At 45.6% G+C, this 27,057-nt stretch overlaps 1 protein-coding gene across 4 annotated transcripts; it reads right to left on the bottom strand.

The window, feature by feature from the left end:
* Window positions 1-84: 84 nt before the first annotated feature.
* Window positions 85-27,029, bottom strand: LOC135394816 (allene oxide synthase-lipoxygenase protein-like). Of its 4 annotated transcripts, none has more exons than XM_064625824.1 (17): window positions 26,772-27,029; window positions 7,292-7,617; window positions 6,270-6,527; window positions 5,321-5,365; window positions 5,114-5,239; window positions 4,954-5,051; window positions 4,753-4,885; window positions 4,540-4,635; window positions 3,779-3,875; window positions 3,563-3,680; window positions 3,403-3,495; window positions 2,582-2,642; window positions 2,409-2,514; window positions 2,235-2,326; window positions 1,475-1,654; window positions 1,227-1,390; window positions 85-322 (listed from the first exon to the last, which is right to left on the bottom strand). In XM_064625824.1, the coding sequence occupies exons 2-17, from the start codon at window positions 7,529-7,531 to the stop codon at window positions 208-210; spliced, it is 2,022 nt and encodes a 673-aa protein (XP_064481894.1). In that variant the 5' UTR covers window positions 7,532-7,617; window positions 26,772-27,029; the 3' UTR covers window positions 85-207. The 4 variants fall into 4 exon arrangements, with proteins under 4 accessions (XP_064481894.1, XP_064481895.1, XP_064481893.1 ...); XM_064625825.1 differs by lacking the exon at window positions 26,772-27,029 and adding an exon at window positions 22,895-23,116; XM_064625823.1 differs by lacking the exon at window positions 26,772-27,029 and adding an exon at window positions 21,203-21,310.
* Between the last annotated feature and the right edge of the window lie 28 nt (window positions 27,030-27,057).

The raw sequence follows: 27,057 nt of genomic DNA, 5'->3' as shown, positions 1-27,057 counted from the left end.
TAGGTAAGATAACCGGGTTAGCAACGCAAGGAAGAGATTTGGAATCGGATCAAACAGATTTAGACACGTTTGATGACAAAGACGTACAAATATATAATTTATTGGACCATGATATCACCTGCTAAAAGCAGTAATGAGAAGGAGGCGGTATTTACAACTGTGATACAAAATAATGATGACTGCAGTGCGCTCAGGCCGTGCATGGTCTCAAATACTGATGGAGTTTGGAACAATCTCGGGGTCCAGGTAGGGATAGGGCAAATCTCGAACGGCGTTTCTGGCCTTGATCTCGTCGCTTATCTTTCGCAGATCTTCTCGGAACCTGCGAGTAACGCGATTATGCGTAAATAGACCATCACAGAAGAACCTTAGGTTAGATTAGATTAGATGAAAAAAAAGAAAAAATGTGGAGTTGTGGATCCAGACGGGGTCAGGACTGGCTACTCCAATACTTGAAATCTACGGACATGTCAATTAACAAAAAAATTACCACAAAAGAAGAAAAAAAAGACAGTTTGAACAGCAAATCTTGATATATTCAAATTGCTTTTTGTTTCGACGAAAATGTTGTCTTAAGAGAAGGCAGGACGTTAAGGCACTGTAAGAAGAGAAAGCGTACACTGGGGAGAACTACTTCCCACTTGAATCTACCAGCCCTGAAATGTATTTCTCAGCACAGCAGATAGTCCCTCAACTTCGCATAATATTCCGTGCACTTTGTCCCGAAAGTGTCCAATATAGGTGGTGGCGATGCATCTAGTTACCCAAACAGGACTCAAATGCCCCTCCCCCCCCCCTCTCTCTCTCTTTCTCTCTCTCATTGTCTTTTTTTTTTTTCTTAGAGTGTACCACCAGCACAGTCAGAGAATTTCATCTATAGTCGCGTTCAACTTAAGAAGGAAAAGCTAGTCCGTCATCTAAGTCATCGTCAGCTAAGGAGGCACAATAGGGACCCCGGAGAAATACTGCAGCGCCGCGCCACGATGGGGGAGGGTTAGAGTGTCATGCGACCACTCTTAACAGCCAATACGGAAGCAGAGTGGGTGTGACGGATTACATTATCCGGCGGAGGAGGGAGAGTGACGTCTCTGTGCCCAGCCATCCTGTCTGCGGCTCAGTAATATTTTGAGAGCTGGCGGACTAGATTTCTTTTCCTTCTCATGACACGACTATATAAGTCCACAAGACTTCGACTGCGGAAGAAACGCGAAAATGGCGGCACTTACTGCCTCGCTGCGTCGACCGCTTCAGGTTCGTACATGTACTGCACTTCGAAATCACCCAACGAATTCGTCCCTTTGCTGCTGAGCAACTTCGTAATGATCATGCTGTCCAACGTGGCTTCCTTGGACGGCAGCAGTTTGACTAGGTCGTCCTCTGTGTATTCTCTCTGCATGAGATAAAGGTGCGCGTCATGCAAACGTTAACGGCTGCACAACGTGCTATGCACTGGTCAGTCTCCGGCGTTCAGCACCTTGTCTGTCGGCGGCATTCCGTCCAAGAACGCCGGGTAATTTGGAGGGAAGGCGTAATCCTCGTACTGCTGGAAGTTCGCAGCCGCATGTCCAACGCTGCATTGATTGATGATGGCGGCGACCGTGTCGATCACTTCGTCGAGTGTCGTGAACCGACCGTTGGCTTCACCAGGAACGCCCTACCGAAAGAGGCCAAAGGCGTGTGCCATCTTGAGGTCACTTCAAGCGACAGTTCGCACCCATAGGCTAAAGCTAAACGAGGTCCGTCACATGCTTTCTGAAGATGTTCAGAGTCTTTCGATTGAATTCGCGACCAATTATTTACGATTGAATTTTACAGCCACTGCCACCCGCCGTGACGGCCCAGTTAGTCAGTTCCGGTTTCTGTTTGCCAAGTAATCGAGCCACCGATTGAATACAAAACTTGCTGATTAGGTTCTAACAGAAGTCGAAACAGTCCTGAATCCCTTTTATCTCGGTCGCACACTCTTGCGACGTCTGCCAGGGTGCGGCAGCACATGCATGCGTGATCGTGAAACCGATACCGGATGTGGACATGTCGTACACTTTTTCCGTTCACCTAAAGAACTTGGACGCCCTGCTCAATGAAATCTTGCACTTGGCATCTACATGCCACTTACAGTCGAATAGAAGTCGACACATCCAGACTATCCCTTTGAATAATCAAAGGCTGTCTTAATTTTTCTGTATATTTGGCATATCCTCATTTATCAGTAACCATCTACAAGCCGTACATACTTTAAGGCCAACTCCGGTGAGATGCCTTTCTTTGACTAGCTCATCTCTCCACTGTTGAAGCTCGTAGTCGTTCTCCAGGGAATCGGGACTGGCTGGAACAACAGAAACAGTATACTGTAAGACGCCGATACATAGTGTATGAAGGAAAACGTTGTCTCTCGCGATCGCGCATACCGTAATAATAATGGACGATTTTTGAAACGTATCTCCTGATGGCCTTGTAGATGCGAATGGCGTCGTCTCTGTACGGGTACCACGGAAGAACATCTTTGCTCAGCACCTGTTAAGCATACCATATACGCATAGGAATCATCCTTTGTAGGTTGCGTTGTCGTTTGAAGACTTACCCCTCGGGACTCAATGTCTCTTTCTGGATTACCACGGACTTCGAGCTTCCAGATCTCAAGTCTGTAAATGTATAACGCCAAGAAGTAGTGATCAGAATGTCGTTATCGTAGCATGCGTTGAAGGACAACATGTCTGAGGAAAAGAACGTTTCAGTCTCATTTTCCTTTCGTGACGTCATTCTCCTTAGTTGCATCTTATACACTATACTCTCCTTCTTTAGTGATGATGTCAATAAACTGCTCCACCACCTTCCTTCCTGAAGCCACATTCCTACCAGCCATCCTAAAGGATGGTCCACTAGCCCTTCTGCTTCAGTAACAATGTCAAGCTACCTGTAGTACTTGTGATTATGTTGTATTAGTAAATCACAGTTTAGTCACGTGTCCTTTGTTAAAATGTTCCAGAACAAGAGTACACGCTGCAGTTGGCGAGGAGTTTTGACCTAGAATTTTGCAAATGGTGAACGAACGGTGATCGACTTATTGAGCACTGCTCTGAAAGTCCATTCCCCAATAACAACATCAAAGTATGAGGAGGCGTTGCAAGTCGCTGCAAATGATAGTGTCATATAGCAGGGAAATCTATGGCAGATGGCGATGGAGCCATAATATGCAACAAGGAGTATAAAGTGATGATTTGCTGCCATTGAGGCATCGTCCTAAATGGACCAAATCCCCTCACAACAGCTAAGGAGAACTAACGCGCTGTTATGTCGGAACCGACACACGTAACGATAAGATATCAGAATACCACTCCTTTACACTAAACGTATCAAAGTATTATGCATTGCAAGTACAAATTGCGTGGGCATAATACTCACCCTCGGCGAATAATCTCAAACATTCCGCTGACGCCGACAGACAGTGTCTTGTCTACCCAGCCTCCAGGACTGATCAGCTTGCTTAGACCACGTCTGTAAGTAAGCACGTTAATGTCGCTCTGTTGATGACTCTGGAGCAAAAGCTGCCTGAAGAACTTACGAATTGATTGCAATCAGAAAGAGAAAATGAGGTGCCATCAGCTTGAAGAGCGGATGGGAAGGGCTGAGGTTTCTGTGAGAGCAAACTGTGACTCCTTCCATGAGTAGGTGTGTGAAACCTGTCAACAAACAGCATACGTTGACGCGCCTCGAAATATTTCAAAACGATCGAGTGCAACTAGGAGGAATATGGACGCCAAGGAGCTATGGGAAGTACCTAAGTGCGAGCATGACTGATGGAAGCTTGCGTCCGAGTTATTATAGAACATTTTAGCCGCGATCCAAGTGCGTGGCGGGTCACTTGGCAGGAACACCTGCAAATAATACGGACAACGTAAGCTTGTGGTATAGATTCGCCTTGTCGTCTTGGAGTGGCTCTTTCCCTCCGCGGCGGAGACGGCGTCTTTCACTTGTCAACCAGGATTGGATTCGCATGTTTCACTCATCGTGTGAGATCAACTCGCTCTGCGACGGAGCGCGCCTTTCTAAAGCCTGGTCCGCACTATTGCGTTTCAATACGTCCGTCCTGCAGCGTCTCTGTGTGGGACGATTTTAAAAAGATGCGCGCGCCACCAAGCGCGCGGCGCAAAGCAGCATGGGAACTTTGAGGGCCACTGCTCCGTCGTCTGCTTCGGTTATGGTTTACCCCGGTAGACGCTTCCGCTGCGCACACCGGGAATGTTGTTGTTCTTCTCGCTTCTGGTCGTCTCGTAGGACGCTCTAAGTTCCCATGAGCCCTTGCGTGCCAGAGGTGGCGCTTGCTTTTCTAAAAAGGTCGATTCACGTCCGCACTTTTGCGACGATATTTTACGAGAAACGGCTCACAGCCGACCACGTGAAGTGAAGTAAAAGAAGAGAAGTGCGCGGACGCATTTAAACGTAAAAGGGCGGACCAGGCTTAACTCTGCCAGGAAAGCTTGGATCCAGCTGGTACTCCGGCCTATTGAGGCGCGCTTTATATACTCTAGTGAAACTTACCGGGTTGTCCGGTCCTGGGTTCTGCCAACACTGAATGGCAATGGGCATCAAGTCATCCCGCTTGTTCAAGAAGAAAAGGGCCATGGCTCCCCATAACTAGGCCATTGATGAAGGAACACGTATTCAGCTCACAAATATGCCATGACAGATAAATAGACGCAGAAAGAAAAAAAAATATGGATGGAAGGCTACGAGGTCTCAATGGAGACTCACCTGCCCTCCTTTGACTAGTTCTACACCTTCCACGAGTGACACGTCCGTCATAAATATTTTCTTTTGCACCAGCGCCATTTCTAAAGTGAGCCCTTCCAGAAAAGGTTCCACCATATCAGCAGTTACTGCAAACCTGCGCGTGATTATGTAGAGCATCAGGTTTCTCACGTGTCGCACATGAAGGTATACTGCAAGACTCACTTTTCCGGTATTTCGGTGCACAACTGGATCAAAAAAGGGTTCACTCCTTGCACCCGCTGAAGACCAAACCAGCGATCTTCGTTCCAGTGGTCTAAGCTCTGCGAAAGAAGCATTTACCGTCAGTCTTCCGTTTAAGACTGCATGCTCGTGCATGTTTTGCCTTTGGTTCTCCGAGGCTGTACTTGTAGACATGCCTGAGGTCTTCCATAGACTCCCAGTTGAAGACTTTGATCTTGATGAGCTTTGTTTCTACCATCATACGCGCCTTCATGGAGACGATGTCCCACTAGAGACGCAAAAATGATAGAGAGATTATGCCACACCGTGTAGCTTGAAATCAAGAATGAAAGGATGCATTGGGCCCCACCTTGTACTCGTGTGAGAAACGCTCGTCTTCGGGGAGGCTGTAGCTCTGAAGATAGAAAGAGCACACGTGTCTTTAATACAGACTTCGAACCTCCAATAAGATCTGCACGGGTGTCTCTCAACACACGGCACTAGCAATATACATGAGTCGAACAGTGCAGACATTCGGTCTTCGGAGCTATGTGCGCCACCGGACACGTTTTGATCTAGAATTCTGAAGCAGACCCCGATTCCCAGATTTAAATGCCAGTTCCCACATCTACGGAACACACATCAATGCCAGTCAATGCATCGGTAGGCATACCAAGAACTGCCAGGACAGAACATTTCTACGTCTTCATGCGATCTCCGCTGGCTGCACAGCGCTCTCAAGTGCACACCGATGAGCTGAGATTCTGAACCCTCGCTCAGCACGGCCATAGTTATGTCAGCAGCAAAGGACATCAGAGGCACACACGACGCGATGGGGCAGCCCTGACATCGCTTAACCGGTTAGATTAGATTACATCAGCGCGCTCCTGTAAGGAACTGGCAGTGCATTGAAGTACCAATTCAGCCTTTACTTTATTGTGCAAGAGACCTAGTCATGGAAAACATGGCTTAGTTCCTCACTGAATTAGTGACAAGGCGCTACCAATGCATAGTAAAGAAGCATCCGTCGCATTTGGTTGTGCTCCATCCAACATATAGCATGCTCAACCTCAACCACTACTAAATCATCACCACTCCGAAGCCAGCCTACAGGTGAGCTCATGCAGATGCATGGCCGCGGAAAGAAAGTCTGCTCGAGGACATCCTGCTCGAGGCATCTGCTCAAGGACATCCTTGCTAAGATACACGATCGTTTGCGCGCAGGTTATCCTACCGCAAGTTTTCTTATCACAAGAAGAGCGCGGCGTTATCTAGGCAGATAAACACTACCGCCCTGAACGTATTCCTGCAATGTGTACCTGCGTAGGGCCGTCGGGAATCCACGCCTTGTACCGGTAGAGCTGTCGTTTCCTTCGGAGTTCGTCTCGTCTTTGCGTTTGGTGTGGGTCAGAATGTGGCAGGACGCAGTCGTAGAGACCCACGAAGAAATGAATGTCTGGAGGCACCCATCGGTGGAAGGGGAACACAAACAGTTCGCCGGAGAACATATCCAGCACTTCGATTCTGTCCACGAACCACGCGTGGCCGAAACCGAAAGTGTCTCTCCACAGCTCCACCTGCAAAGGTAAATCACCATCATCAACATATCAATCAGATATACTTCTCAGAAGGGCGGCAATTTGTCAAGGAAAAATTGACTGCGATGCGGTGCAGGCACCAGATTTCTCTCCTGTGAGAATACTGAAGGAACAGGTAGTGGCAACAACATAAAAAAAAATGAAGGGAAGAAATATAGAATAGATGATGAATGAGGAAATTTGCAACTTCATGTGGACTTGTGGTCCACACACAAGGACAACTCTGGTCAGAATGTGATATGAAATGACGAGGTGAATAATGATCCATGTCTTTGGTATAGGACATGATAACACATGACCTTCCTAAACTTACGTGCGCCAGCCATAGCACGAGCTCAGCTCAGCGTGAACCCATCATGACCAGATGTCACTACAGAACGCATAAAAGTCGCAATACGAGTAGAGTTCAGCTAAAACTAGAAGACCAGCGTCCTTTAGAAAGTCTAGGAATGGATATAGTACTTGACTGTGCTGCATGATATTGAACTAGGGGCCTAGCGCTGATGGCAACGTGAATGTGCCTCAGTAACGTTGAACGGATGCTGATTTGCACACTGGCAGATGGAAAATCTCGTTGCGTTTTACGAAAGGCTGCCCCTGTAATGCCCACTGTAATCCAACAGCACACTGGAGTGAACACTCAACAAAAAGTCTAATGAAGCCGCGGAAAACAAAGCAATCTTCACTGCGGAAAATTCCTTCCCGTGTAAACCAAAAACACGCTATACGTCTTTACTACTGACCTTTTCCAACGTTCCGAAGCTCAAGACGGGTTTGACAGAGAAGGACGAAGTCTCCCCTCTTTCGTGGTCGTTCTTGAAGGTGTGATTGAGCGTGATCACCGGTGACTTGCGTCCGTCGACATCGTGCAGACGGATCCAAACGTTTGCGTCTGTCCCCGCGCCACGTCGGTCTCCGGTCACTACCGATATGCGGAAGCCTCCCTCTGTCAGGGAGTCCATGCGAGTGAGTACGGCACCCATGTTGATAGGTGCGGCTAACACCGGTGCAATGACGGAGCCTTCCGGGGCTCTGCGGTCTGTTTCGTCCGATACTTGATCCTCGGTGTCTGGAAGAAATGAGACGATGTCCGTAAGAGTTGTGTGGGAGTTGTACATGTGAAAGTTTTTTGTTTTTCTTTTGACTTGAGTTGATCAGAAAAGGAAAAAAAATGGAGAAATAGGCACTCATTACTAGAGCCGGCTACTCCAGATCACTTAGCAAACCAAATATGGCTAACTACAATAAGAACAATGAGTGACAAAGACCCTCAGTCACTCACTCACATACACTGTCCACACACACTATCCACACACACTGTGTCCACCACCTTGGAGTCTGCGCAAAATCGCACAAATGCATGCATGGCATATGGAAATGATGGTCGGGTGTCCAAGGGCCCAGAACCTTAACAACATCGGAGGGTCTGTCATCCAGCCGAGCTAAACAACCTTGTAGAGATGGTCTGTGCTGCTGATACCGTGGACAGGATGATAAGACTTTGTTTTCCCCTCTTTTTAACGAGCCCATAGGTTCTCGTGCTCTTGTCCATTGAAGTTCGCCCCGTGGAAATAAACATGTATGACACGAGCGTATGACTTCAAACAACTCTCCTGTGAGCCCTTTTGATGGATATCAACGTGCTCCCAGGCGTATCATGTGAGAGCCGGCGGCAGACCCGTACTCATGGGGCGCATATACATCTCTCGCGCGGGAAGCAAAGATTTGTGACGCCGGTTAAGAAACTTTATCGCTCAAGTCGACGAAAATTAAAGCATGAAACTTGGTAAACAAGAGAGTACATTACCCATGGAAAAATCTAAGAAGTGATGCTTTGAGAGCGAACTAACTGAAGCACATCAGTTTCCACGCACAGGAAAATTCCGGTGACTTGTACGACAATTATACAGATTAAGAAAGGAGGTCAGGCAGAAATCGGTTAGTGCCAGAATACAGGGATATGTCAATAGAGAGGAAAAACAAACAATGACAATAGACATATGTATCGCATACCGATTGCTCAACTGAACAGGTGTTCTCTGTCCAACTACAGTACTCCGGGGGGAAGAAGCCGAAGTCCTTTGGCTGCACGCAGTGTATGTGTTGAAGTGCTCAAGCGTCGCCACACCAGTACTGGACCGCAGTTCCGGCACACAAGCAAGACTGAAACAGCTGTCCAGTGCTGGCGTGGTGACATTTGAGCACGTATAGGTATGCACATTACCCCGTTCGCAGTAAACATATTTTAGCGCTATTAACCTCCTCCAAGTCGAACTGGAGGCAACTGTTTAACCAAAAAACTGCTTAGCATAGTCGATATTCACTTTAGTCGCGAAACTACTACATATTTTTCGATAAAGCAACAGCAGGATGGCATCAGGTTGCACTCAACTCGATAATACAGGCAGTTTTTTTTTTGCAAGATACCCTAGGCGTTTTGGGGGCCCCATAGACCAGTGTTTCCCAAAGTGGTGGTCCGCGGACCCCTGGGGGTCCGCGAGAGTGTCCGTGGGGGTCCGCGACCGTCTCTCACATTTCAGTGAGGAATTTCGTCCCCACAAACACGCGCTCGTACATGCTGCCCGATTTCCAAACACCCAGAACTTCCAAAATTGCTACAATCATGCTTCAACGGCTAGCTTCTAATTTCTGATTGAAAAGTCCCGCAATGCACGTTTGTCCGCGTCATACACATACAAACAAGAAGAAGAAACCAGTCCGGAATCATTTCTGAAGCTGTATCGAAAGCACGCAGCAGCTGACAAGGTTGCTGGTTATGCACTGGCTGTGACGATGTGTGTGTGTGTGTGAGTGGGGGGGTCCGTGGATTGGTTCTCATCGCTTCCGGGGGTCCGTCACCGCCAAAAGTTTGGGAAACACTGCCATAGACAATCAGGGGTGGTCACTGCGCATGGCCAGAACACAGAAGGTGTTTTGCGCAATACGCAGAGAATGCTCACGAGTCCCCAAAGCGGCGGGTTATCCTGTTCTAAAACCATCGAATAGCGTATACGTAGCCGCAAAATGGAAATATGAATGTGTCACCTCACCCGGCACTGGACGTCCAGTCTTCATGCTTGCATGGGGGGTCTGCAGGAGTGTTATAAAGCTAGCCCTTGCACGCATGCGACGAAAGAGCGCATCAAAGCACGTTCCGCGTTCACCACAAATCAGGAAGGAAAATATGACGCTGTCGCCACGCTCTAATGGTGTTGGACTGCACCATGTCAGGGATTCGCCCTAGTACGTGACTCATTGTTAGTCGCCACGGGGGTGGAGGAGCGCGTACATCTAATTGCTCGTCAATTTCGTCTGTGGTTCGAGGAAACGAGGTGGTGTTCACACAGCGTTGCCACATAGACCGGCAAACAGTGTTCCTTGCGGAACGTTTTAATGTTGTGTCTATAGTATATATGTGGGCGTGATGATATAAATAAAGAACGTGACGAGTGGAAAATAATTATACACTGCATGTGGTATGTCGTGAAACTTTGGGAATTGACGTAGGATACGAAAATTGTCCCAGACCTATAGGTTAACAGCCAGGGGACTTCAATGCCATACTTTTTAATCGCTTTACTGTGGCATTTTGTGAACCATTCGTCTTCGACAAGGGTTACGAATTAAAGCCCCGAATTATTATTACCATGAGAACTCTGATCGCAATACCTACAGTAAGCAGTCATCAAAGGCTCGCTTGACTTATACTCACTGCGTGTTGATTAGCCCAGTATACTGCAGAGAAGCGCAGATCTACCGAGCAGCACATTTTGAAAATAGCTGCCATTGCAAAGCAGGAAGCTCACAAGAGGTCACGTTTGCGCCACTTAACCTTTGCTCTCAGTATCCGGCTAGTATTACATTGCACGCGTATATTCGCGTCAACAAGTGTGAAGGACAATGTAGTGATTGAAGTGACGTGCATTTAATATCACAATATATGCAATGAATTATGAGTCGCAACTATACGTGGCGGCGATGTAGTTCTTTTCGAGATTTGGTATTCATAGTCTGAGCGCTTTTCACGATATAAGACTACTTTTTCAGGATTTCAGTTTGAGTTCGAATATTACAAAAAAGAAAAAAAAAGGAGAAATTCAGTGTTTCGTATTCAGATAGCTGTAGCCAAATACACCAGACGGGCGAAACAATACTACAACGCCGAACAACTTTCAACTGATTTAATGAACCAGTTGGAAGGGCGCTACTATAGTGTAACGCTAGTCCGAGTGTCTACATTAGCTGTATCCTATTTTGTTAGATAATTGCGGGAAGTACGTGCACGCGGCAGGGCTTCTGCACTGATGGAGATCTATTGTGGGAGCTCGCAAATACCTCATAACTGTAGGTAACCGACAGGCCAAAGATCACTACGTACGGGTCAGTTGTTTTTTTTTTTTTTTCATTAAAAGTTTAACTTTTGCACGACAGCTTATCAATGCAAACAACAAAAATCGTCAAATAGTGCAAATGTTCTATGCATGTTCTTCGTTTTCTCTCTTTCTTTTTTTCGAACCCCCCCTCCTCCATATGTAATAAGTAGGGTTCCCTGTTTTCGGATAATTCGAAGAACATACACGGGCAAAGTTTCGAGCAATTAGGATTTATCCGAAAAATTGCGCTTTGCGGGGTCCCAATAACCGCGTACCCGGCAAAAAAAAAATAATAAATAAATAAAAAACATTCCCTGACCCGTGTGATTGGCGGGGTTTGTTTCCCTTTGTGCCCAGATTACATCGCATCCCGGGTTACCAGCCTCCGCGACAAGGCAGGATGGATCTGTTAACCCACAATGCAACAGTCTTTCAATTAACTCAACAATACGCGAAGCATCCGTGTGATACGAGTGATAGATCCCTGACTGTCGCCGTCCGCTGGGGTCACTTTACGAGGTACCCCTACTAGTGAGTCTTATACTCGACATGAATATATTTTGAGGTCATTTCGAACATTTCCCACAAGTCTATACGTACTTGGAAAAACTCCAGCGCCTAACGTTTCCCTTTCACTGTGAATTATGATTTTCCTCCTCTTCAAAGTGTACGAGAGAACTAAGATGACACGCAGAATGTCTTCTTAACAGGCTAGCTAGTTGTTGGAACGCAGACAGCAATATGGGACGTCGTTGTTCGCAAGTTCTACCGCGTAACAGGAAATGTTCTTCTCATTAGTTGTCTGGGTAAGTCGTTTCATTGCTAACGCTTTGTCTTAACTCAATTGTAAAAAAAGAGAGAGAGAGAGATACAAACGACGAAAATTCCCGAATTCCAAAAACGAATAAACCCCGAAAGACATCTTTCCGAATATACCGAGAAATAAAGTCCGAAAAACACGGAACCCTAGCAATAAGACAGCAGTGCTATAGGAGAGGTATAGATTTTTCAGAAAAAGGAAAGGTCAGCCAGACAGGGGTCGGCTTGCTATTCCAAAAAGAGAAAAGAAAGGAAGGAAAGAAAGCAGCAGAAGAATAATAACTGAAAAATCAATAGGGGTTCATAGGGGTTCATTCTATCAGTACCGAAGGCACAAGCGCAATTTTCTGGCACCGATTTTCTTTCAAGAAACAAATCAATTACAAGTTAGTTACTTACTCTCGGCGTAAAGTTTCTGGAGTTTCACTGCGTTTTCAATATGGCTTGTACACTGTGGTCTCCTGGAGCAACGACCTGACCAAGGTGGAACGCAGATCACAGTAGGAGCCGGCTCCTAGCGTTATAGGGCTTTTAATACCCTTCGTATTCCTTTTGCCCATGAAAGTCGGAACCCATCTGATCTTCGCAGATGACGTCAATTTCTTGACCGCCTTTGTACGCGTTGAGCAAATGACGCGCGTGACGCAAATCTCGGACAAATTCATACCGGTGAAGTCATTGTTTTATACCGACTGATCTTCCCCGAGATAGAAGGTAAATTCGAATATCTATATCAGAGAATGCAAATATTGGTTACGTATGACCCGCAAAGAACAATTGTACGTCCGTAAAATCAAGATTACTGTACTTTTTATTGTCTGGCGGAGTTAGAAAGGTATCGTGCATATCATGGGTAATGACCCGTATCGAACGTCAGTTATGGACCTATGCGTGAATATCAAACGTACATAAATTTAAGAAAATCAGTTGGTGCGCCTCGCCTCCGTCAGGTGACTCCATTTCGTGTCCTAAAGAGGAATTCGATATACGAAAAGAATAACATGGATATGCAGTCTTCGTCAACATGGATGCCGGCTACTTCTTTGCATACTAATAGCTGCATGTTAATGAAAGGTAATGAAGCAAAAACAATGCGAAATAAGTGTATGTATCATGTATCCTGTAAAGTGTAGGTATGTATGTGACCCTGGAGATCAACTGCCTGCAAAAACTCTGGCAAAAAGGACACTTAAGGAAGTAAGAACCCAAGGGCCCAAGAACCCAAACAGTCAACAACAACAAATACAAGTGACGATGAATGAGGAAATTTGCCACTCAACTTGTGGGTCACTACAACAGCTACAAATAGGTCATAATAAATGACACGACTTAATGGCATGGGTTGTCTAAAAGGTGAGGGGATTATAATAAAGTATAGGAAAAGTGGAATACTATAATATTACCAAAATGAACGGCAGCCTCATTACTGATATTGGGTCGCAATAAAACTGCGTCCGAAAAGTAACTGAGTGTAGTTCTGAAAAGTAACTGCACTCTAAGAAAAAAAAGGAGTAATTTTACTCCTTTTGGGGGATTAAATGTATTGCCACACAAAATAGTCCCTTTCGGGAGGAAATTCACGGTAGTAAATGAATGTCACAGCGTGGAGACTGCATTTCACGCTCTGCCCTAAGAGTCCCAGGTACATAATTCGTGTACATGCGTGAAAATACTTTGAAGCAAACCGTCAACCGTAATATATATCGAGCGATATAAAATCTTGCTCCCATACATAGTAGGGCACAATTTGCGAAGAAAGAAGCGCTAACTGTTTCTTACTCCGCGTGGGTGGAAAATTGCTAAATTAGCTGAGTTATACAGCCTTATGCCTTCAGATTGATCAAGGGCACATATTTACGTAGACTGTTGCAATCGGAAGACCATTTGCGAAGTTCACTGACAATTTGCAGTCCTGGGGAGTAAATGTCGTGGTTAGGGGACTAAAATGGGGAGCAATTGCAGTCTAGGGGACTATAGAAGCTACAATTACTCCCCATTTTACTCCTTTTTTTCTTCTTAGAGTGTGAGAAAGTAGCTGATGGTAACTGAGCTTCCTTTATAGATCAAACAGCAACAGTTACGAGGGCTTCGTGGGAGGAATTTCAATTTGTTTTCCGCCTCCCGCGCACAAACGGAAACAACGGAAGATGTAGCGCCATATACTTGACTCGAATAAGAAGCCGCAGCGACAAGTATATAAGCCACGGAAATGTAATTGATCTTATTATTATATTATATATATAATATATATATATATATTATAAATTCCTACGATTAGTGTCCTGACGCCCCCTTTACCGGTTGCAAGGTCTGGAAGGCAGGGTTGCCTCCTTCACTATGCTCTTCGCCATGTACAGTCAAACTCCTTTACAACGAAACTCAGGGGACAGCAAAAAAAATTCGCAGTAAAGGTATTTTCGTTAAAAAGGATGTCTATTATTGGACGTATAGGCTCCAGCGGGACCGCAAAAAAAAATTGCTGTAGTGGCATTTTCGTTAAAAAGGTGTTCGCTATAAAGGAGTTTGACTGTATATCGAATTGCTATGTCCTTAATAATGCGGCTGTTGTTAGTAAGATAAGGGGGTTCCATTTCATTGTTTTGAGGTTAAAGGTCTGGCATACGCATCTGGCGCATCTGGACCAATAGTTCGTTAGGTGCCCTTATTCGTAGAGTAGTTTTGTTTAACGGGGCGAGAATCAATTGGGCTAAGAGTTCGGGCACCCGGTTGGGAAACTGGTGCAGCAGTACGCGTGAATAATAAGTAATAAATAACAAAAACAATAATAATAATTGTTCGTTCAATAATGTGGATATCCTAAGTAAGGTCACAGTACACTAAATGAAGTGACCATTTTGATTAGAGGCGAATAACCTATCGGAAGCTTTGTGTAAACAGTGGCGTCCCCTTTCCGTCTTTCCCGTTCCCATGCGTGTTCCGGAGCCCGTTCCCATGCGCGTGATGCATTTCTTCCTTCGCGCCTCGGCTTTCATTGGCAGGTGATGCCCTGTTGCGAGGTGAATACTTAATGTAGGGTTATCCACACAGGATATCCGCTACATTCGTGTCGAAACTGTCAATACGAACGTACGCGACGGAGTAACCTGTTCTATCACCTTCTGAAAAGTGGTCTTCCACTGCCGCGTCTGTTCGTCCGCCAACCATAGTCTTGCGGATTTCTTTCCTTCGCCAGTAGTCCAATTCCTTTATTTTATTTTATTTATTTATTATTATTTTTTTTTTTTTTTGCAGCACTGTGTTTCGCGCATTCTCAAGAAAGAACTCTGCCTCAAGTTGTGGTCTACACTGAAACCTATATGGTTGAGATTTTTACAGAGAGTTAGCAGGTGCGTTTGTCATTCCTGAATGTCCGCCTTTCGGCTGAATATGTATTGAGAAACGGCACGTAAGCAGCTATATATTGGCGCTGCAATCAATGTCAATACAGCTGTTCACGATTCATTTCCAGGCTCTCTTCCTACCTTCGTATAAGGATGCTCCTGGTGACTGTATATAAGCAAGGACAAAAGAAATCGACCCGTCCTTGCACGTTGTTCATGTCTTCCTTATGACCCAGCTCTAGTGGTATAAGGATGATCGCTTTCCACGCCGAGACTGGGAGGTGACACTGGGAGGTTCGAATCCTGTCACCTGCTGTACTGTCTGAGGTTTTCCCTGGGTTTTCCGAAGCCTTTCCAGACGAATGTCGGCACAGTTCACCCTGAAGTCTGCCCAGGACGCACACTAACCCCCCTGTCTCCCCACTCCTTCCTGCTGTCCTCTCTCCATCTGTCCACGTCTGTACGCCTCTCATAGCCACAGTTGCTTCGCGGCGTTAACACGGAATTTAAACAAAAAATGTCTTCCTTATGACTTGACTACACGACAGAACGCCGATAAAATCACTTCATTGTACATAAACGGTCATGTTTTCCCTACAACTACCTTATATCGATTTATGATGCAAGATACGCCGCAGAATATAAACATATTTACGCTTCTGCGCCTTTCTGCCGTGAGGAAGTGTCGTATATACAAGGACGCATATATGACATCCTACGAAGCATGTTTACCTATGAGGATGATGGCAGAGTGGAATCCCCTGTCCTTGACCTCGCACATCCGAAGGCCAAGATTCCAGTCACGTTTGACTTTGCCGTCTGCTTCAAAACTCTCTCGGTGAAAGATCAAGCCGTCCGCAATTACCCGGTACATCCTTTCGACCTGACCGGACCTGGCCCCGCGTTATTACGTCCGTGCTGTCACGATAAAACGCAGTTTGCGAGACACGCAATTCTACGCGACAGAAGAACGCACCGGTTATTAGTCTAATGGGGAGCAAATGTTGCGCGACGCGCGCGCGGGTTGAAGCGCAGGGTATGCTATTATTGTAGGGTATGCACTATACGTGCCGCAATTTATTTTTCTCGTATACAAAAAGAAAAAAAGAAGTTGCGCAACTGGAGCGCGCCCTCTAGCGCGAAGCGCCACCATTAGCGGACAGTATATAGCTGCAAGAATTTCATCGTATAGACGAACAAGGTCGTAATTTTGCGAATGTTTGTTTATATAACAATTATGTCGCTTGCCAAGAACGAAAAAGGTCAGCATACTACTTCTTAATAGCGGGGCAAGTAACCCCTGGAGGACGCAGAAGCAACCCTTATGCAATCGGCAACGTGACACTAACCGCTATGTGTTCCCGCTCCGCTCTCAGGGATCTCTAGAGCCTGTATATTTTGCTTCAAGTTCTCTTTCCGCCGTAATAATATTCTCGGTCCTTCCTCGGAGATCCCCTGAGCCTATAGTGCTCTTTGATTCTCGATGCGCAGCAGGGATTTCCCTACACCCCCCTCAGGGGGGTGTACACCCTCCCTGCATTTTTGCAACACCCCCCCTGAAATTTCTCAGGTGACCCCACCCAGCTCGGCCACCAACACGTTCTGGTAGTGAGTCCGGCGCAGCGAATTACATCCTGTGCTGTCAAACTTGGGCTGTAGGACCACAGTCATGCAGATGATCGTACGATGCATTTGTCCAAAATCATTTAAAAGTGACTGTGCAATGCATATATTGCGTGTGTGTACGACCAAAAATGCGTGCGGGCACGCAAACTCAATGTGGATCATCAAGAGCCATTTGCGCCCAATTCAACCAAGCGAGGTATTCTAACGTTTTCACCGTTGATTGCTAGGTGTTCGTTGACAAGATGGTAGTCTCTTAACTTTGTCGGTCGTGTGATTATGCATCTTAATGTTGAAATGCCGTTCACAATGAATCTCTATTCTAATGTTCTAAAGTAATGACATGTACAAATAAGCCGGGAAAGCTGTGCAGATATGTCACCGTTGTGCCACGATTCTTTCCGTGTCTAAGAAAAATTCCGTAAGTGGAACCTTCACCAAGCATGACCCCCCCCCCCCCCCTTGAAGTGAATTTCTGGGGACATCACTGATGCGCAGTCTACTCCAGTGCCTCCCCTTGCCATCCCTTCATGCACTCAAGGGCGCACTGGACCACCTTCCAGCAGCCCCTGAGTGACCCGAGTGAGCCTCAAACAATACGAACGACTGTGTTGAGTTTGTGGAACGGTGGCAGTTGCGTGACAAGAAGTAATAAGAGAGGGTCCCGTGAAGGGCCCCCCCGCAGTCGCAGGCGAGGTGTTTTTCGTGAGATATCCTTGAAGAAGAATAAGGCAAGGTCCGACGTAACAGGAGTCCTCGCCTATACGGGTCTTATAGGACGAGGACACAAGATTCCGAAGTTATGTTGTGCAGGCTGAAGAGGTGGGTAAATGAACGTACGCTACCCATGCGCTATAGGTCAGCTCCTATAAGGGTCTCGGTCCTGTGGGAGGCGTAGTGGGAGTATAAGACGTCATCGTGACGTAGATGCAGATACATTCTACGAGGAACCAATTCTGCCACGGAGTTACCCCTCACGAGTCGCCCTTCTGAACACTTCGGCGAGCAAAATATTTCGTTATTGTATTGAGTTATATGGTTATATTCCGTTAACGTAATTGTGAGTTTCTTATGGACAGCGGTATACAAGCGGTTCTGGGTGGGAATTGTAAGTCTCGCTACGGTTCCCTGAAGTGCGTTACATATTCCGTAAAGTAAGCGGGTGATGTTGTGTCCTGATCTATAATCATGCTCGATGTACACCGGAGTCGTCTTATAACACGGTGAAACCTTAACCGTGTTAAAACCTTCCCTAGCGTTATAGGCCATCGTTAAAATGTCTGAGTTGCCCTTGATGGAGTCACTGTATCCCAACACAGACGCACATGCTGTCTACCGCTTGAACGGGTAATTGAAATACTTGAGAATGTGCGAATAATTATTCTAAAATCGAAGCGGATACTACACGAATAGGTATATAACCGTAGCGGATATACATACAGCACATGCACGAATATGCGCAAGTATACATCATGTACACGCGACATATGTATGCATAAACTTTTTTTTTTCTTCTTCAACATCAACATCCTACGGATCAGAATATTAACTGATCAAGATACAAGGCCTTGTTTTACGCCATCTGTTTTGCCGTTTTCGATTCAAAATTCGCGAATATAGAATTTTGTATTCGATTCGGAAACTGAATCAAATACAGAATTACTGGATTCAAAAAATTGGAATATTAGCGCAGGCTTACTTCAGATGCGTTACCAGTAACAGATATACCAGCGGTATATACCAGACTGGGCGAATCCTACCACCGACTGAGATTTCTGAGGTGTCTGAGGTTTTCCCTGGGTTTTCCGGACGAATGTCGGCACAGTCCCCCCTGAAGTCGCGGCCCCAGGACGCCATAGTAACCCCCCTGTTCCCCACTCCTCCCTGCTGTCCTCTCTCCATCTGTACGCCGTTCATAGCCGCAGTTGCGTCGCGGCGCTAACACTGAAAAAAAAAAAGTAACAGATATACATTCTGGAACCTTTAACGAGACCCTGCCACGTTATAAATATCTCGCGTGTCTGTGCTATCTATAGTATCGTATTTGTGCATTATAAAGTTCAAATAAATAAATAAATAAAACTTTGTTGGCAGCTACATGATACAGAGCTTTTCTTCGTCTAGCTTATACCGTATAGTCTTTCCAGTACTACGTTCAAGGATCATAAGATAAAGCCGCGTTGATGGACAAGGAAATATGGGCGGCTGCGTGCGACTTTGAAAGCAAATAATCGAACCAACATCCGGGAACTTTGTCAAACTACACGTAGCTTTTTTTTTTCCTGTCTTCCCCATCAGAAAAGTATTTTTGATTAAATAAATTCAATTCAATTTAATTCAATCCGAGCCGATAGAGTCGTGCCTTTCAACAGACGACCCTAACCCAGAGCCGTTCCGATGGAGGGGCGACAGGGGCAGCCGCCCCCCGGGCGCCCTCGCCATCTGGGAGGGCGCCGAACGGCAGGCCCTGGCAGGTTGGTGGGACAGTATAAAGCGGGAATGAAGAGAATTTGAATTTACGATCTCAGCAGTGCAAATGAGCGTTTTCCTTTCTCTGTTTACAGAGCTTCCGGCGGCAGTGAGGGGGCGGGGGGGGGGGGGGGCTTTACGTTTACCCTGCCCCAGACGCAAACTCGCCTCGCGGGACGACACTGCCCCCCTAGCCACCCAGCATCCGCTTCATTCAGGAGACGAAGCGAGGAAAAATGCACGTTATAGGAACTACCGTGATCACTGAAGCGCAATAGGGGCTCGCAATCACCTCGATGCATGCAAAACCACAATGTTTCTCGGTAACGCGTTGGCTTGCTGTGTTCAAGATCGCGGGTTCGATCCCTGCCGAGGACGGTAGCAATGTGGGGGAGGTAAACGTTGCTTCCAGCACCGTGTGTCGGAGATTTCCGGCGCACGTCAAAAGAAGCCCAGGTGGTCGAAACCGACCTGTAGTCCTGCTATGCGACACGTGCAGCATGTCGCCACACAAATGGGCTGACACACCTTACGTATAGATCTACCCCAATTACCCTTATATTTCTCTACAATCGTGGCCTCCTGTCATAACTGCGCAGATCATGCATGATCTGCGCACACTGTGTTTTGTCCGCAAAGCAGTTCGTCACAGGAAGCAAAATATTGCGAAATATAATTTTATAAGGCTGTGGAAATATTCAGATTTTTCTAATACAAAAGCTAGTAATTGTACATGTTCGATCCGAATTCCGTATTGAATATGGAATTTCGATTCGCAACGATATCTCTTCCAAATGGAATGTGTACTCGAATACTGCGCACATTGTGCTCTAGTTTTGTCTGTAAAGCGGTTCCTCACAGGAAGCAATATATTGCGAAATTTAAGTTTATAAGGCTATGGAGATATTCAGATTTTTCTAATACAAAAGCTAGTAATTGTACATGTTCGATTCGAATTCCGTATTGAATATGAAATTTCGAATCGAATCGATATCTCTTCCAAACGGAATGTATACTCGAATAGTCCCTATAAGCTGCACACGTAAGCAAGAAAATACTACAACAGAGGCTATAAAACGAAGTACATTAACACTGCTTCATACGTAGGTACGTTTGCGCACATGCCGAATATGTGCTGTGTGCATCCGTATATATGTTGAACGTACACTCTAAGAAAAAAAGGAGTAATTTTACTCCTTCTGGGGATTAAATGCATTGCCACAAAAAATAGTCCCTTTCGGGAGTAAATGCACGGGAGTAAATGAATGTTACAGAGCGGAGACTGTATTTCACGTTCTGTGTTAAGAGTCCCAGGTACATAATTCGTGTGCATGCATGAAAATACTTTGAATCAAACCATCAACCGTGATATATCGAGTGATATAAAATCTTGCGACATACATAGAGCACAATTTGCGAAGAAAGGAGCGCTAACTGTTTCTTATTCACACTGGGCGGAAAATTGCAGTTATACAGTCTTATACCATCAAATTGACAAAGAACACATATTTACGCAGACTGTTGCATTCGGAGGACCACTTGCGCAGTTCAGCAACAATTTGCAGTTCTGGGGAGAAACTGTCGGGGTTAGAGGACTAAAATGGGGAGTCATTGCAGTCTAAGGGACTAGAAGTTACAATTACTCCCCATTTTACTCCTTTTTTTCTTAGGGTGTAACGCTCAACGTAATGCCCAAATGGCCTCTGCTGTACACATAATAAATAAGTGTTCAGTACGGCCATGTGACTATATTTGCTTCGCTTACATAATTATTCGCTTCGGTTACATAACGGCTCGCTTCGTACATTTTTGTAACCACTCGCCTCGTATATCCCTCGTGTGTGTGGGCTATATTCGCTTCGTATCTTTTTCGTGTATGTATACTGTTCACCGCGCACTCGCGAAACCTTCAAAATTAATAATTCGTACAGCCCTTAAATTTTCTCCTCTTCCCGCTACGCGTCGCACGAAGTTAATTTGATTTTCAACAAACACAGCCCCGAAAATTTTACACCATAGCGCCACTTACTCCTGTTTATGAAGTCCATAATCCTCTTCATTGGTTCGGGGAGAAACGTTTCTAATTGATGTCGACGCACACACACGCACAGAACGAGCTACGCAGCATCTGAGGAAGGGATGGTCGGCAGTTGAGGGACCTAAGCGTCTAATTATAGGACAACTTGGTTTGTTTAGTTTAACCATCTTGTTTTTTAAAGATCGTGCGTGTGATGGGCCCCCTGGTGGATGACGTTCGCGTTTCTGGCCTGTCAAAGAGAGCTTCGTTTGTTTTACCTATGCATGCAGCCTGCTGTTTCTGTGTGTTGATCGTGGAAAGGTGGAGCTAAAACTAGAAAACAAGCAACTGCGTGTTGGATGTTGAAATGCTTTCGCTGTATAACGACTGGCGAGGAATGGGAGTGTATACAGACAAAACGTCTTCTCGGGCGCATGCCGGCAGTTTGAGCCGACCGAATTCTTCGGATTCTCGAAAAAGTCGCAGAAAGAACAAGTTGGATAATTTGCGAATTTGGAATGCCATTAATTATCCGTATAGGATCATTATTGTCGTATTCCTAATGACTAAAGAGTACACTTCATGTTGGTTTTCTTTCTTTTCTCGTGTTCGTGAGCTATAGGTTCCATAAAGATTGGTGGACCTGAGGGATGAGCCCACCAAGCAGCACAACATCCTGGCCCGATATTGAACCAATATTGGCAATATTGGTCCGATATTGAGCAAAGATGTTTGTGCTGCTTGTGCCGTGTTCTTCGCCGCGACTGGAGCGTTCACGTTGTTAATGGTGGGAACGAACAGCTGCTGCCAACATGTTTGCGTAGCGGCACCTTTTAATTTTTCTTTCTTGGGTGCGCCAAGTTGTCCTCGATAAATTGCGCCGCTTATTGAAGACACACGGTGGAGCTCGGTCATCAGTTGCATAAAATTTGCGATAATTGCCGCTGGTAACGATGCTTACGCAACTGATATTTAATTTCTTGGAGTTTATGAAAGGAACGTTGCCAAGGCTTTGAAGGCTTACCAAGGCACGTCTTTGTTTTTGCACTGCAGTTTGCTCCGTCAATCATCACATATCATCGTAGGCTATCGCGGTATGATCGCGCTTAGAAGTCGGCCCAGGACGCACATTCCCCCAGGGCGTCATTCGTGACGTTGCCCACAAATGTGAGGCCAACAACGGCGAGCCCGTTCACAACCACCACCACCATCACGTCGAATATGAGTTGGACATTTAACGATGCAAGTATAATATCACGGGACATAGAATCAAGTCATTCGGAACAACATCCAATCTGTGATCGATGAGGTTGATAGAAATGCTTATGGAATCCGCTATCTGCCATATAGCGAGCATGTTCTCGTTTTCGTTCAACAGGGCAGTGGGCATGATTACAAAAAAAGAAAAAGAAAGAAGAAGAATATATCACATGGTATATTACGAATCGAGCTATATATCGCTACGCTGGACGCAGAGAGAACGAGTCAATGCTCAGTGAACGGAGTCCATTCAATTGAAAGTGATAACTTGTGACGTCACGGTTCATATCGTTCGTTCTGCCTGAAGCACGAGAGCTCAAATCGTAAAGCACACAAAAAAGGAAGTATATTCCAAATATCTGCGTGTTTCACCAGGTCTTTTGTGGGTAATATGCACACTCAAAGTCAGAAAAGCCAGCACGCTATATACCAAAGAGCCCTTACCTGCTTTCCAATTCAGATATCCGAGCCCACAACAGCCAAATGATGTAGAGTCATAGACTGTGCAGATAATGTTTCGGACTGACAAGTTCTGAGCCTAAGGTATAATATTCAACCCACTTCTCTTTATCATGTTCACTTATGAGGATGACTCAGTTCCTTCCTCAACCGAAAGGGATTCCCCGACCATTTCCCTTGACACCTTTCTGCAGTTCGCGCACTTCATCATTGCTTAGCTTAGCAGACGGCTGGAAGACGTCGTCTGCTAACGTTTCGCGAACAGAAGATAGAGCACACCCCCGTTTTGCGACTGCGTGATGCAATACAGTTCTAGGCAACCCTCTCCATTCGTAATTCCCGCTACATCCGGGAAGTTTTTCCCGCTGTTTGACACGGCGCGAGAAGACATAGGATTACACTTTGACGGCTTCCTTTGGAGATGGGTGCTTTTTACGCTCGCCTGTCAGTTTACGACTCGGATGTGGGTGTAGTCACTGGCGTGACGGGAAACAACACGAAAACCGAATAAGGATTTTATGTATGCAACTGTAGTGTGCTTTTGTATGATGACTCGGAAAATTACGCAATTTCTCGCGGATGCAAAAGCGAAAAGCAAAGAGTAATTAATAGAAACACGGCGTAGTCCTCGTTTGACTGAACGGTTGATTTTGTCATACGTCTTTTAATCAACAACAACAACTTTATTGTTAGATGATGAATGGGGAATTTCATCGTCTTTTAATCGATTACTAGTTCATATCGAGTTTTATCTAGGAGCAAAGCAGGGCAGTAGGCTTCACCTGTAAATAACGTAACGTACCCATGTGGGAATATAAATGAAGGCGGCTTCAGCTGTGCACTTTAAAAGCGATAAAACCCCCGTGCCGGGGAACAAGTCAACAGACGACACAACACACAGGCACAGTCGTCTGTTGACTTGTTCCCCGGCACGGGGGTTTTATCGCTTTTAAAGTATGCTGTACCGAACAGCCCAATTTTTAACCATTTTCAGCTGTGCGCTACAGTAATAGTATGCGAAGCAGTTTGTAAGCCTGCTCTTTCTTTTTCTTTCTTTTTTTTTTTTTTTTGATTCCGGTATAGCTAGTTCTTCGCTTTTAACGTTTGGTTAAACGCGTGTTCTTTGTCTTTCTTCCTTTTTTACCCAGGATCCAATCGTCATATTTATTAAATGTTACGTGCCAAGTATTTCATGTAACGCCGTGTTAATTTATCGTCGTGGCTACTTCCCACCAATGGATGGTGGGTATAACCACTGGGAATAGAACACAAACCCTAAGTTCCCCCCGTTTTTTTTTTCTTTTCGTCTAATAAACATATCCCCCCCCCCCCCCTAAGTTCCCGAGGAAACACGTGAGGTTGGCAGCACACACGCACGCACACAAATGGGATGGTGATGTATAAATGTATGAATTGGTACAGCACAGAAACGAACTAATTTACGTTAGTTCAAAATCAACAAATGAGAACAACGTTCTCGAACTCGTGCACACGTAATTCTCCATCGAAGAGGGTATCCTAATTTTTAAAGTCTCTCGCGCCTATAGCAAGTTAAACAACACACTCTGTACCGAAGTGGTAATGCCAGAAAGCGCGGCGAACAAGAATCAAACGTGCTTGTGGTGGAAACAGCTCCGAGTAAGATAAGACACGATTTTACCGGTTGTCAATTTGCTTCCCGAGCTGGTTTCCTCATCCTCATACGGGAAGTCACAACACACTGTTTTGAACTGGGCTCTGAAGGGAGACAGCTGACAGCAGTTACACTCAACAACAACTTAAATTTAACGATGATGATGATTGGGGAGGTAAATAAGAGTGTCCTTATCTTGGGTGTAAACCGAGCAAATAATGTTAGGATGTTTTCCTTCCTTTATTTATTTATTTTTTCTGTTTTGGACAAAGTTGCGTGGGGTGAACAACAACAACAACAACAACAAATTAATAAGTAATGACGATGTAGAGGGATGTTTTGCCTGCTGAGGCGGCACCCTATGCCACTGCTTGAGGGGGAGAAGATGGTGAATGATGATGAATGTTCACAGCGTGGGATGAGCTTTTTCTTATTCTCTGGAATAGACGGCTTGTTACGGGTCGTTCCGTCGGGGGTTCTCTCTTTTTCGACGCTGCTATATATTTTTCACCCTCAAAGTGGTGTTGCTTCTATATGGAGAAGGAAAGTACGACCCGTAATATTATTCACTCCTTCTAGAATAGAACCATATATGCTTCTAGCGGTGGTTGTCGTGATGATGATGGAGCCGTGCGACTTGGGCCGACATCTGTCTTAAAGCGACTCAGGAAAACCCAGGGAAAACACGCTTCTAGCTGACAGCGGGGGTCTCTAATTACGTACCTGTCACAGACTGAAGTAAAAACAAACACTAAAGGACAGTCTATAGTGCTTTCAATCAAAACTCTGTTATTACTGCCTCATTTTATGGGCTTATTATGAAAATGCGAAAGAAGCAACGGAAGGCCTCATGTCAGATACAATGTCCAGCATTTCCATACCCATCGTCATCCCATTTATGTGTGTTTATCTTTTTTTTTTTTTTTTTTCAAAGTAGTTTGTCTTGGTGATCTGTTTCATAAAGACACCAGTCCCGAATACATTGCACACCAGTCTATGTTGTTAACCTGTACCATGACTGTTCCTATATGTATACGCATATAAAGCTAATATTATTTCTTAGACATATTGGGGCAAGCTATCACCGCTAATCTCGCTCCCTTGCAGTATACTGCTTGCTGCCCGATTGCTGCTCCTGGAAAGTTCCCCCCCCCCCCCCGCTCTAAATCTCGCTCCCGTACGGATTCTGAACACTCATTGAGGCAGTTCTTGGGGCTCCTTCTTGTTCGAAAGAACATATTTCCTCATTAGTATACCATTCAGCTATTCTCCCGTATTCGAATGGCGCCTTCAGGTGTCGTTCAACGCGTTCCCCGTATGTGCTATAACTGCGGTCGCGTTTCATTTCATATGGCTCATTAGACGGACAGTCATTGCGACATTCATTTCCCACCTAACTAGCAGTGACCCCAGTCCAGTTATTTATATTTTGGGGAAAGTGGTTGGCTCGACAGGCAACTGGCACTTTGTCGTGTCAGCCGTGAAAGACGCAGCCGCAATAGAAACACTATTCATTTTGTTCGTTGTCGCTCGTAGGCATCAAATTTGTCTTCATTGGTAATCTTAGGATGTCACTACACGACAAGTTCGCTGGCTTTTAAAGGGGCAGTGAAGTACAAAAAATGTATTCTGGCGAAATAAAAGGTGCCATTACTTTGACATCAACACAAAGGGAACGGGATTCATAGGTTGCATGGTTCGCGATTTATGAGCGAATGAAACGCGTTCCCTCTCCCTCTCAAGAAACATGATCATGCCTAGCGGGCTCTCATTGGTCGCCTCAAACGATTTGTCCAATCATCGCGGCAGATCCTTTGAGGAGACCAATCAGAGGCCTCTCGGCATTACTTGCCGTTTCTTTCGTTCATGAATCACGAACGGCGCAACCTATGAACCCCGTTCCTTTTAACTTGGTGTCAAAGTAACATCTTTCATTCCGCAAGAAAAAAAAAACGCACTTTAGTGGCCCTTTAATACCGAATTTCGACTCAAAATTTCTTCTGCACACCGCGACTTCATTGTATCGTGCTCAAAGGACAGCAACGTTTCCGCTGTCCTGCATCGACGCCTTTGTCATGCTACCGCACAGGGGTAAACGTCACTGGAGTTTATCTGCACACACCCTGTACATCTGCTTCCAAACAAGCACTTTTTCGATAGGCTAACATAATTAAACACGCAACAACGTGCGCGCAGAAAATGAAAAAATGGTGGACAAAAACGGCTCACCTCAAATACCCTCTGCGGCGAAGTACCTTCACTTCCTGAACTCAACGATGTCAACACTCCAAAAAAAGGCCACTACATCACGACAACCCACCGCAGTTCATGCGAAGATAATTTCTTCCTTCCTCATTGGCACAATTAACACCGAAATGTATCGTTCGTTCGTCGAGCTGTCTTCTGCTATTCCTCGCGGGTTTCTTCTGCGGCGTCGCACGCGCGTGTAGCAGACGACGGAGTTTCACTGGCGGAAAGGCCGACGGAGGAGGGGACTTGTGCTTCCTGTCTCTCT

The sequence above is a fragment of the Ornithodoros turicata genome, chromosome 5 (assembly GCF_037126465.1).
Source record: "Ornithodoros turicata isolate Travis chromosome 5, ASM3712646v1, whole genome shotgun sequence".
NCBI lineage: Eukaryota > Metazoa > Arthropoda > Arachnida > Ixodida > Argasidae > Ornithodoros > Ornithodoros turicata.
This window is presented reverse-complemented; position numbering and strand designations above follow the sequence as displayed.